This window comes from Cajanus cajan, chromosome 7 (assembly GCF_000230855.2).
Source record: "Cajanus cajan strain Asha chromosome 7, NIPB_CcT2T_4, whole genome shotgun sequence".
In the NCBI taxonomy this organism is placed as follows: Eukaryota; Viridiplantae; Streptophyta; class Magnoliopsida; order Fabales; family Fabaceae; genus Cajanus; species Cajanus cajan.
This window is the reverse complement of record NC_138523.1, coordinates 48946380-48958306: the sequence shown is the minus strand read 5'-3', so window position 1 is coordinate 48958306 and position 11927 is coordinate 48946380. Positions and strand designations below refer to the sequence as shown.

At 33.6% G+C, this 11927-nt stretch overlaps 2 protein-coding genes across 6 annotated transcripts; both read left to right on the top strand.

Annotated features, from left to right (window-relative positions):
- The first annotated feature begins 3884 nt into the window (after positions 1-3884).
- Positions 3885-7133, top strand: LOC109805371 (DNA binding protein). Of its 2 annotated transcripts, none has more exons than XM_020367427.3 (5): positions 3885-4035; positions 4314-4463; positions 5122-6247; positions 6508-6656; positions 6782-7133. In XM_020367427.3, the coding sequence occupies exons 2-5, from the start codon at positions 4330-4332 to the stop codon at positions 6888-6890; spliced, it is 1518 nt and encodes a 505-aa protein (XP_020223016.1). In that variant the 5' UTR covers positions 3885-4035; positions 4314-4329; the 3' UTR covers positions 6891-7133. The 2 variants fall into 2 exon arrangements, with proteins under 2 accessions (XP_020223016.1, XP_020223014.1); XM_020367425.3 differs by lacking the exon at positions 3885-4035 and adding an exon at positions 4042-4189.
- Positions 7134-7453: 320 nt separating this feature from the next.
- Positions 7454-11378, top strand: LOC109805084 (F-box protein At5g49610). 4 transcript variants are annotated; one of them, XM_029272642.2, is made up of 2 exons: positions 7454-8925; positions 10262-10630. In XM_029272642.2, exon 1 carries the CDS (start codon positions 7794-7796, stop codon positions 8919-8921), a length of 1128 nt encoding a protein of 375 aa, XP_029128475.1. In that variant the 5' UTR covers positions 7454-7793; the 3' UTR covers positions 8922-8925; positions 10262-10630. The 4 variants fall into 4 exon arrangements, with proteins under 4 accessions (XP_029128475.1, XP_020222625.1, XP_020222623.1 ...); XM_020367036.3 differs by lacking the exon at positions 10262-10630 and adding an exon at positions 11245-11378 and having other exon boundaries at positions 7455-8925; XM_020367034.3 differs by lacking the exon at positions 10262-10630 and adding an exon at positions 11015-11215 and having other exon boundaries at positions 7455-8925.
- Positions 11379-11927: the final 549 nt, after the last annotated feature.

Below are 11927 nucleotides of genomic sequence, written 5' to 3'. Positions count from 1 at the left end.
GAACTATATTAAAAAATATTGATTCTAATGTTTATGAACGCAATATAATAATAAATGAGAAATAAAATATTTAAATATAATGTTGCATGTGATTATATTATGTTCAAATAATTTTTTTGTCGTATATTTTAATTTAAAGAAAATGTTATTAATTTTTTTATTCCTTTATTATAAATGTCATGATGATGACAAATGATTAGAATGTTAGATAATATTCAAACAGAAATTTACGATCTAATTTGTTTAAAATTTGATATAATATAATCTATTTAATTAAAATGTCAGATTTAAATTTTTAAAAAAATTATTTATTTAAAAAGATTAAACTTAAACTTATAAAAAAAATTATAAAATATGATAAACTAACTTATTTATCTATACGATATAATAAAAAAATAATGTATATATATATATATATATATATATATTAAATAATTAGGGCCAATCTTATGGTGAAAGAATTAATTTAAATATTCATATGTCCATTGTAATTTCAATGAATAAATAATAATAATAATAATAATAATAATAATAATAATAATAATAATAATGTATGTATTACAAAATTCATAGCAACATTAATTTTTAATTAATAATATAAAATCTTTTACTCCAACACTTTATATTAATTGAAAATTTTTAATTTATTGACAAATGTAACTTTTTTTATATGATGTATAAAAATTAAGCTCAAATCAATATGTTTTGTTCGTACTTTTATTTCACAAAATAAATTTTTTACAATTGTGATGGAATGATTTGAATGATGAAATATTTTTAATAACATGGATAATATATATTCAATAAATATATCAGAAAATAATAAATTGAGAAAAAAAAACTGTTAAATGTAATTTTGATACGTATAATATAAACAACTTTTTTTAGTTGTCAAATCTTTTTAGAATAATTTTGTTTTTATTTATTTATTTACCATTTTAAATTTAAAAGTAATATTAATTATTATTATGTAGTTATATTTTTGTTTTTAATTAATTTATAAATTTACAATGTATTTGTGCTTATTGTGGAATAAAAATGAAAAAGAATTTTGTAAAAACCTTTAAAATTATTTTATATAGAAAACAGAAAAGTTATTATATTTTTTGGTTTATATATAACTGTACCGTCCCATTCGGATCCCGATCTGATACCCTTTATAGGTATTGATCATATGACTCTTGAATATGGGTAGTCTCGGTCAGCAGGCGATCTAACTTTCCACGTATGTAAGATCAGTCGGACCTCGATCTCACCCACTCCCCGGTGAGCTCGGCCAGGGTGTGCTCGGCCAGGGTGTACTCGGCCATGGTGACCTCGGCCAGGATGAGCTCGGCCAAGGTGAGCCCACCAGGATGAGCTCGACCATGTTGACATCGGCCATGTGCAGTCGGCAAAAGTCCGAGTGGGTCTCACGTCAGGTGCTCCGAGGATTAAGGATGACAATTCTATCTCACTTCAGGTTCCGGGAAACCACGATTCTACATGATGACATGATTATCAGCTTATTTCTCGATATGATTCTCGGCCTATTTTCGATGTGGTTCGAAGGGGCAGTTGCTTTATCCCTTTCGCCTTATAGGCTCAGGGCTGGAAGGCAAGTGTACCGTCTCGGTCAGATCCCGATCTAATACCCTTTACAGGTTTTGATCCGATGATTCTTGAATATGGGTCTTCTCGGTCGGACTGCGATCTCACCCACCTTATGGACGAGCTCGACCAGGGTGTACTTGGCCATGGTGATCGGCGAGGGTGTGCTCGGCCATAAAGAGGTCGACCAGGTGTACTCGGCATGGTGAGATCAGTCAGGATGTGCTCGGCCATGGTGAGATCGGCCAGGGTGTGCTCGGCCATGGAGAGATCGGTCAGGGTGTGCTCGGCCATGGTGATCGGCCAGGGTGTACTCGGCCATGGAGAGATCGGCCAGGGTGTACTCGGCCATGGTAATGATCGGCCAAAGTCCGAGTGGGTCTCACCCCTTGGACTGGTCCGAGAATCAAGGATGAAAAGCCTATCTTTGATAATCAAATATTCCCAAGGAAAACCGTTATGAAAATCCTCGCGCTCACAAGGCCCAGGAGGCCCATGAACAGAAAAGCATAAAACCTAAAATCCTAGAGCTAAGACGGCAGATTACACTCTTGAATGCTCTGACTTTAAGGTCTGACCTAGGAAAAAACCCTAGTGCACCTCGTGGCCGGAACAATAACATTTTAAATGAAACTTTTAAAGGAATGAAAGTAGTATCTTGCTAGCCTAGTAAATGTGTAGTCTCCGCGAGTCCGAAACGAACGTGGTAGTCAGACGAACGTGGTAGTCAGACGAACGTGGTAGTCAGTCTCCGACTCTCCGTGAATGTGTTTCAGACTTTTGCTTGTATTTGATTTTAGTGAACTGAACTATTAATTTTAATAGTTTAGCTTTATAAACTACATTAAAAATAATAGTTTGGTTTAAACTATTAAAAAATAATTTAGTTTATTTTAGTTTAGTTTAGTTATTTAAAAAGTTTAGTTTTAAATAGTTTTGTGGACACCCCTAATTGTAGGTACCTTTTGTGTGTTTAAAAATCATTTTCAAATGTTTACTTGTTCATCTTGACGTCCATGAGTTATGAGTTATATCCTAAAGAGAAATATCTTTTGAGGGAAAGGATTTTTTGGTAAAAAAATTAGTTCAAATACAAGGCCTACTCTAAACTCAGAATCTGCTTAACAGAAAGGAAAGAAACAAGTAAAAAATAAAGTAGGGAGAAATGAAGAGAAGAATAGATGAGTGAAAAGTAAATAAGAAACAAAGTAGAAGTTAATTGTTTGGTTTAGGGTTTTTATCGTTATTTTGAATGTAGGGATATTTTTATCGTTATTAAAAAAGACAAAACATAATTAACAATAAAAGTTCAAACATATAAATATATTTTTTAAATTTTTATCAACGATAAATTTATTTAATAGAACAGATTTTTTTTAACAATATATACATTTTATTTGGGTCTTATCAAATTTGTTACCGTTTAAATTTAAAAGTGATCAATTTGATAACTTTGTTTTGAAAAAACAACTCAATTTAAAAAAGGTATGCTAATTCTTGAAAGTTATAATTAATATTTTAATTAACCTATGCTAATCAATATTTTTTTTTTATCAAAGTAACTTTTTTAATTAGGAAGAAAGGTAACGATAACATTATTGTAATTGAAAAACACAAAAACATAATTGACCAAAAATAAATTACATACAGGTGTAATTCAAAAAATAAAATCTAAAAATTAGTTTTAAAGAAGGATACACGTATTTTCATATTATAATCGAGAAGTTAATATCAATATATGATATTTAGAAACACAAAACTTTATAAATTAAAAAAAAAAAGTAAAGTGTGCATCACATGTGTAATTAAAAAAACCGATATTTAATAGAAAAAAATGGATAATTTAAAAAACTTACCCCTTCAAAAAAAAAAAAAGAACTTACTTTCCTAAAATGGAATTAAGATTAAAAAACCAAAAAAAAAACAATATAAACAATACTTCATACTCAGTAAAATAATTACACCTTCGATTGCTTCAAAAGCTCCAAAAATCAAAGTAAATACCACTGTCCATTATTCACTTAAGTTAATGGAATAACTTTGTCATAATAAAATGTTTTAGCAATTAAGATCAATATCTTAGAATTAAAAGTGTATAAATTTCTATTTTGAAAAAAAAAATACTACTAAGTGCATAAATCACCCAAATTTAGTTCTCACAGTCTATAATTTCACAAACCATAAATATGTAATCCCACAAAAAAAAAATATATATATATATATATATTAAGTTATGAAAGAAAAAACAAAAATGTTGTTCTCAAACGAAATGAAAGGAAAGTCGAAAATAACAAAAAATAGTCTCCCGCGCCCACTGTTGTTGGACCCAATCGCTATCGTAATGGTTTTGGTTCTATACGGTTCGCCTCTTCAATGTTGCGATTCCGAGTGAGGGTTTTACCATTTCAACACAACACTCCAACAACAATACCCTTTTCGTCCCAAGTATCATCTCTTTCTCAATTTCTTTTCATTTCCATATTTCTTCTTCTTCTTTATTTTAGTTCTTACTAATCTTTTCTCAACTCACTGCACTCTCCCAACTTATTGGGTTGCTAACCTAATCGCTATCAATTTCTGGGTGAATATAGCCATATAGGTATGGGCCTGGAGAACTACTGTGGGCCCAAATATTCTCTGCTGTTTTCTGCTTACACATTATCTCTCCTTTTCCCCCCTATATTATCTCGTGCAGCACTGCAATTGAATTTTGCTACGCGCAGGTTGAGATTGTAGAACATGATGCACTCTGTGAAGAGTGGATGGGGCAAAACCTTTGCCCTTGCTAAGCACAACGAATCTCAAGGGAAAAAGACTCGGATTCGCCGCTCCAAGGAGGAAAGAAAGGCTATGGTTGAGTCCTTCATTAAGAAGTAATGCCCTATTACTCTCTCTTCATCCAGCCTTTAGTTGTCCTATTATTAGAGTTTCAATTGGAAATTCCTTCGCGTATCCTTAGTATACGACGTGTTTGAAGCTTCTTGTAAATATATTTTGTTTTAAGGAATGGAAATTTTCGTTGTACATGTACAACCTTTGAACCTGACTCATTCCTTGAGGTGCTTATGTAATTATTTGTCTAACGATAGTGCAAATGTGATCCAATAAGCAATAACGATGCTTATTATATTGATATTTGATGTTTGATTAATACCTATATCACTTCTTTGCGACATCTATTCTTGCCACTAGTTTAACGTGGGAGTGCAAAATTGATGTTTGTTTCACGTTTGATGCTTGGATTTTTTTTTATTTTTTGCCACTATTTTACTTTTAATAAATGCCTTTTGGTATACTTTTATTCACAGATGAGACTTTTTTTGTATTTGTGTTCTTTGTTATTTGATATCAATCTACTTATAATTTTCTCTTCCACTGTGCTTTTTATATTATATGCTTAAAAGGTTTAACAGTTGAACTATTTAGTATGCCCCTGTTATTCTATTCAGTTGTTGTAATTCAAGTCAAACTTTAGAGGCCTGTTTTGTTAATGATTTGTTGAATGCATCACTTGTATTTACTTGTCTCCAGGTACCAAGAGTCGAACAATGGAAACTTTCCATCACTTAATATTACACATAAAGAAGTTGGTGGCTCTTTCTACACAGTACGGGAGATTGTACGTGATATAATTCAAGAAAATAGAGTGTTGGGTCCTGCTAAGTTCACTTTAGAAGAGCTAAACGCTGACCACTTTTTTGAACAAAATCCACTGGGTTCAATTGCAAGAGATCCTCAACCTTTATCGGCTGCGTCATCAATTGAAAATTGTTCTGAGAATGACAAACTTTCTGATACAAATAGCAAAGTGATTTCTGTTTCTGATGGGTCTTATACTGAAGCTGCGCACCAGGTGGTTGACAATGGGCATATCATAAGTGTTGGCCACGTAGATGTGACAAACAAGAAACCCATAGAAGTGGCTGTTGTTGCTGATGAGCATCCAATGGTTGACAAAGGGCATACCATGAATGTTAGCCAGGTAGATGTGATGAACAATGAATCTGTGAAAACTGCTGCTGTTTCTGATGGGTGTTTCACTGAAACTGAGCACAAAATTGTTGACAAAGGGCATGTCTTAAATGGTAGCCAGGTGAATATGATAAACAAGGAATCTGATGAAGCTGCTATCCCTGAGGTGCAGGTAGGTGATCCTACGACACTCAAACAAAATGTTGAACAAGAGTTGAAAGCTGCCACAACACCAATGGCTAAAGTAACCGCTGTGGCAGATGATTTGATAGTAGAGACATTTCCATTAAGGTCTGTTTCCAGGACTACTGATGGAATAAAAAATCTGGGAGGGTTGAGGGACTCAAGTAATTCACCCGAGAATGACATAAAAACGGTTGAATTGAAACAAGGCGTGGGTAAATCTGAGTTAAATGGTATAGAGCCATCAAAGAATTTGAACTTATTGGACGAGAAATTTGAGGATTCCCATGGAAATCAAATATTAAAGAACATCCCTGACACTGGGCTTGATAAGGATGAGAATGTAGGAGATATGTTTGAAGAAAGCTCCAATCATTCTACCATTGAACATTTTGATCATCATGGATTTGAAGATCACATTAATCCTCAAGCTAGAGTATCTCATCAAAATACCATAACCTACGGAACCGTTAAGCAAGGCCACATGATGGATGGAGCTAAGGTTAAATTTTATTGTCTACTTGTATTTTTTAAGGATTTCTTAAATTGTCACAGTTGATACTCTTCAGTCTTGGATGCTAGTTGGAATGTGCCAATTTTGTGTTTTCTTTTTCTTCTTCCTCTGCTACTGAAATAATTTGTTTGCTCTGGAGTGTCTAAGACTGAAGGATCCCTTAAGTAATAAACAATAGTTAGTAACTACTTTTTTGATAGTTATTTGAGGAGAAATTTCTTTGTAACAATTTAAATGTATTATCACAGACAAGCACTCAAATCAATAACATCAGCAAGACTTATAAACCTTCAGAGGAAGATGGTGGCCTGCTAAAAACTGATATCCATAGAGTTGATGGTCAACATGGTGGCAACTCTCAGAGAAGCAGCAACACAACTGTGGATAGGATCAATCTGTAAGTACATCTAAAATGATTTGATATCAAATAAGGTGCAGATTTAAAACTTTAATTTATAGAAGAGAAATTGATTTGGTTATGTTGCTATATCTGATTGGCCCTTTATATGGTTTTCACTGTAGAGAATCTTGGGATGGAGCAACTAAGAATTCCGCAAGACGAGAATCCAACCCATTTTTAGCTGTTTTGAAAGTTTTAGCTGATGCTTTTGTGAAATTTTGGTCCGGATGAAGATTTTAATGTTGTTTCTTTCTTTGTTGTGGTATGTATGGTGATGGTGGAGTTGATGTTTTGTACCATCCTTTTATGTAGGCTTGATCAATTAACAAGCTCGTCATTTTTGTTCTCCTTTTTTTTTCTTTTTAAATTACAACGATCTTGTTGTTTTCAATTTCATAGATGAGCCGATTGTGGTATAATCATGTAAGTTCAGTTGTGTTTAGTATAATTAGTAGACGAGATGCAGCTCTAGTATTTCAAGTGTGCAATTATTTTATATTGAAAATTAGAATATATAATTTAGAGTGATAACCATATTCTTTTAATCAAACATTCTTAATGTCCTCTTATTTAATTCTCGAGATACATTTTGTACACTATTTTTATAATTAGTTAAAAAATTATCTTTATTATTTCAATCTACAATCTTTTTTTTTTTTTTTTTCCTTTTCTTCAAATGAAATTTTACTTGTTCTTTTAAATTATTAATAATTATAAATAATATTGTGTAATACTTTATATATTAAATCTTTCAAACATGAAATTATAAACAACTAAATTATGGTTCTAGTAGCACTGTCTACTACTGCCTTGATCAACTGTAGTAAAAATGCATTACTAAGAACACGAGCCATATATTTGAAACATCTCTTGTTTCTTCTCTTCTTAAAAGTTGAAAGTTCTAATGAGAATGATAGTTTACTAGCACGAATGTCAGTAATGGTTGAGGATGGTTAAAAGTAGTATTTGTTATCTGTGATAGCTATGGCAAAGTTTTGGACAAATATTCGTGAACAGTGTCACTAAGAATGTTGTCAGTCTATTTTGGATCAATACGTGGAATGTGGGGATGAACCCCTGTCGTGAACAGGCCATTCAATTTCATTTCGTGTTTAATCGGAAATCCAAAATTCAATGTCAGACAACTTGTTTCCCGATGAAATCCTGGTAGAAATCCTCAAAAGACTTCCAACAAAGAGCCTTGTGAGATTCACCAGCGTGTGCAAATCATGGCGGTCTCTCATCACCGACCCTTCCTTCATCTCCATCCACCACCGCCACTCCCCCTCCTCTCTCCTACTCCACTCCGGCAACCACCTCACCCTCCCCCACCGCCGCCACTCCTCCGCCCTCCTCCTCCCCTCCTTCCCCCATCGCGACTCTCCCGTCGTTGCCTTCTCTAACGCCCTCATTTGCATCGCCTACGGTGAGCAATGCCAACCCCTCATCATTTGCAACCCTAGTGTTCGACGATATGTCACCCTACCCGCACCTTCCCACTACCCTTGTCACCACTTTTCTTATATCGCCTTCGATTCCAGCAAATGCGATTACAAGGTGGTTAGAATTTCGTGCATGGTGGATGACCAAAGCTTCGGCCTTTCTGCTCCCCAGGTCGAGCTTTACTCTCTCGCAACTGGGTTCTGGAGGACCCTTCACAGCATTGCTCCTGTCTGTTACATTGCCGGAGATGCCCCCCACGGTTTTCACGATGGGCTTGTTCATTGGATTGCCAAACGCTGCGTTAGTCATGGTTGGTACTTTTTTGTTTTGTCCTTTTGTTTTGAAGATGAGCTCTTTCGTGAGATTGAGCTCCCTGAGAGCTTGGCTAGTGTGTCCTGGGATAACCCAGTTACCGTTAAGGTTGTTGGAGGTGGCAATGGGAAGACTCTTTCTGTGTACCATGTGAGTGCTGGTTCCCCATGCTCTTGCGACATTTGGGTCATGAAAGAGTATGGTGTGGTGGAGTCTTGGAATAAGGTCTTTGGTTTTGTTATGAGTGGATTTTGCTTGGAGGCACCAGCTTTGGGGATGATGCTCACTGACGTGGCAGTTCCGCCATTAGCATTGTATGTTACGAACGGTGGAGAGGTGTTGCTGCTCATGTATGTGGCAGGAAAGAGGTGTTTGTTTTCGCTGGATATGGAGAGGAAAAGCTTTAAGGACCTTCAAATTGAAGTAGGCACAGATTATGTTTATTGTGGCCATTATTCTGAGAGCTTAGTTTTACTGAACAAAGCAAGTGGTTTGGTGTCTTATTGAAGAGGTAAAGTCATCCCAAACCGATACTTGTTCGATATATTTTTTCTTTTTTATCATTAGGAATTACAATAATAAAGACAAGTTCGAACTTAAGATTTTATACATGTTATTCTAACTCCTATACTATTAGACTGACTCCAATGATTCACTAGGACAATATACTTTATTATGCGTATATATATTGTAGTCATTGTAATCTTTTTCTACTGATATAAAAAATAGCTAGCTGCTCTCTCGTTATACCATTCTTAGTACATACACGGAGTGTAAACCAAGTCCTTATCTCCATTTTTTATTTGTGAATTCCATTCACCAACTGTTTTTCTGCTAATAGAATATCTATTAGCTATGTTTCGCTTGCTTCAAATTTCTAAAACAAGTTTCTCTGTCAAATTATTAGAGATTGTGTGGCACTGAAGTTCTTCCTGCCTTCTGGAATGTAACTTTAATTTAATTCATCATGCTGTGCACCCTGTTTATGATGGTAGTTTTGGCTTACTCACTGTGAAAGTGTTTGACCAAATTCTGTCCAAAGAGTTTGTTGTTGAGTAATATGAGATTGTCTACTGAAACAGTGTTATCCTATTTCAAGTAGTTGATTGTTTGCGATTTCGTTAAGTTTATCATTATAATGAAAATCAGAATTATGAAAGGTTAAGGGATAACTGGGGAGTCAAATTCAACAGCAATCATGGCACTGTTGTTCAGGAGAAATTTTTAGATTATCTACGTAGATTCCAGACCACGATGAAAAATAAAAGTCACAATCTTCTTTTTTAAAGTTTGAAATTTTGCATCCAGGGAATTGTATTTATGGTTGTATAGTGTTTAGGGTTTTGGGTTTATGTGTAAAAAATTATGTAGGTATTTAGATGCCCAAGAGAGTGGTCCCTAAACTTTGAGCAAGCTAACCAGTTTGATGGGTGGTATGGGTTGTGTCTTGTGGCACCATAATGATTTACTGCTATAGAGTAATGGTGCCAAATACTTACTTAAAGAAATTTGACCGAAAGTTAGTGGGAATGAGGGGTAATTCACAGTACCTTGGACTTGGTCATTGTGGTTAAGCCGCTTGTAGATTTGCCTATGGTGTTAAGTTGTTGTAATCCACTTCCTTATTTTAAACACAAAATGCTAACTCGTCATTCATCGCCAATTATTAAACTTTGATCAATTTTTGTTGTGTATCATCATATTATTAGTGTAGAAATAGTGTTTTAGAAATCATATATTATGTCGTTTGGCAAATGCCTACAGCAGCTTTAGCTGGATGCCTAATTTCTTGTTTTGTTTCTTTAATTAGCTTATTTTTGAATAACTTCCGTCTTTCTCTTTTGTAGGCTTAATATTCAGTTCACTATTATCGTGTTTGGGGTTTTCATTCTGTGTGTATTTTTGTTTATTGTAGATTTCTTTTTCATGTCTCTTGAATTTTATTGTATTGCGTATCATAAGCATTGCTTCAAGAACTTAGAAATGAGAAATGATGATAACACTTTCTATCACACTATTTTTAACACATAATTTATTATTGGCCGAAATTTATTTAAAATACAAAGTTGTGTGGGTCTTACTCCTTATTTAATGCACCCCACTTATGACTTTGTAATTTTCAATAAATTTTGATCAATTGAAAAAAGTGTGTTGAAAGGAGTGTATTAGAGAGAATGTTGTTAGCACTTCTCTTTAGACATTATTGCTTGATAAATTTGTTTTGCTAAATTGCAGAAATTGATATAGCCATTGACATGTTCTGTAAAATAATTTCATCTGGCAACCTAACCAACCTTCATAGCAGGAGGAGTATCATCGAGTTGCACTATACAGACTGTTTAGTTGTGTGAATTCAACATGTTATTTTCAAATTCCATAAAAGAAATTAATGGCACTGGGCAACTAATATGAATTTGAAGAGTTCTGAAATATTTTTGTTGAACTAACCGATATGTCATTTCTCTTTAAAAAAAATGATTTTTTTTCTGATGATTGTGAGATATAGCTAGCTGCTACAATATGCAAACAGATAGCTGTTACATCACCCACAAAACGATATAGAATGTTGTCTTTTTTGTTTAACGGCTTGTGTTGTACAGATGTCTCTAAGATTGTAAAAATTGCTGGCACCGTGCAAGATAGCTGAAGGCATCACTGTTCTATTTTTTTTATGCCACTACATGCTAACATTTGGGTCATGAAAGAATACAATGTCTTGTGAATAAAAGCACTTGTCTATGATAACTTTTTTATTAGACTATCTGTTCAGATCAATGTCAAGAAAAAAAATTTTTAAATAAGTAATTGTATATATTTTTAATTTCCTCAGGTGAAGTATGGAGGTGTTTAGACTATCTTGAGTAAGCTAGCTAAGCGGTTCATTGCCTGCGGCATGATGATGTCCGGTTAATGTATGACGGTGATATAGTCTATTAAAATATAAGTTTATAAATACTTTTGATAGTTCTTTTATAAAATAAATAAATAAATAAATAAATTATTTTTAGTTAAAAAAATTTCTCAAAAGTGTTTCAAACTTATTCAAAAAGGCTTTTGAGAGATGGAATGTTTGTAAGTAGATGTTTTATGAATTGTATGTATGGGGGATTCTAATTGCATTCTTTTATTTGCGATCCTTTTTTTTCCCTCTCTTCACACTCCCTCATTATTTCTGTATTTTCATTTTTTGCTAAAAATATTCTTTCCGAAAGTTAATTTCCAGTATATATTTTTCTAGTGAGCAAATGTTTTGGAAATTTATTTTTGATATATGTTTAATGCATTTCGCAAGTTAGTTGTTTGGAATGTGTTAAAATGTCAACACATTTTCAAGATTAAAATTCAAGAATGTTTTAATTTTCAGAACGTGTTAAAAAATTTAACACATTTAGAAAATAAAGTTTCGGGAAGATAGAAAATTCAAAAAAGCAAACTTCAAAACTTGCAAAATCAAGCGCACTGAAAATGGGTCGTATTCAGAGAAGAGTGTGTTTATTCTGTTTGTAGTTACAT

Coding starts and splice junctions, on each gene's coding strand:
- LOC109805371 (XM_020367427.3), top strand. CDS start 4,330: ATGATGCACTCTGTGAAGAGTGGATGGGGCAAAACCTTTGCCCTTGCT. Junction 4,464..5,121: donor GTTGAGTCCTTCATTAAGAA/GTAATGCCCTAT, acceptor ACTTGTCTCCAG/GTACCAAGAGTCGAACAATG. Junction 6,657..6,781: donor ACTGTGGATAGGATCAATCT/GTAAGTACATCT, acceptor TTTTCACTGTAG/AGAATCTTGGGATGGAGCAA.
- LOC109805084 (XM_020367036.3), top strand. CDS start 7,794: ATGTCAGACAACTTGTTTCCCGATGAAATCCTGGTAGAAATCCTCAAA.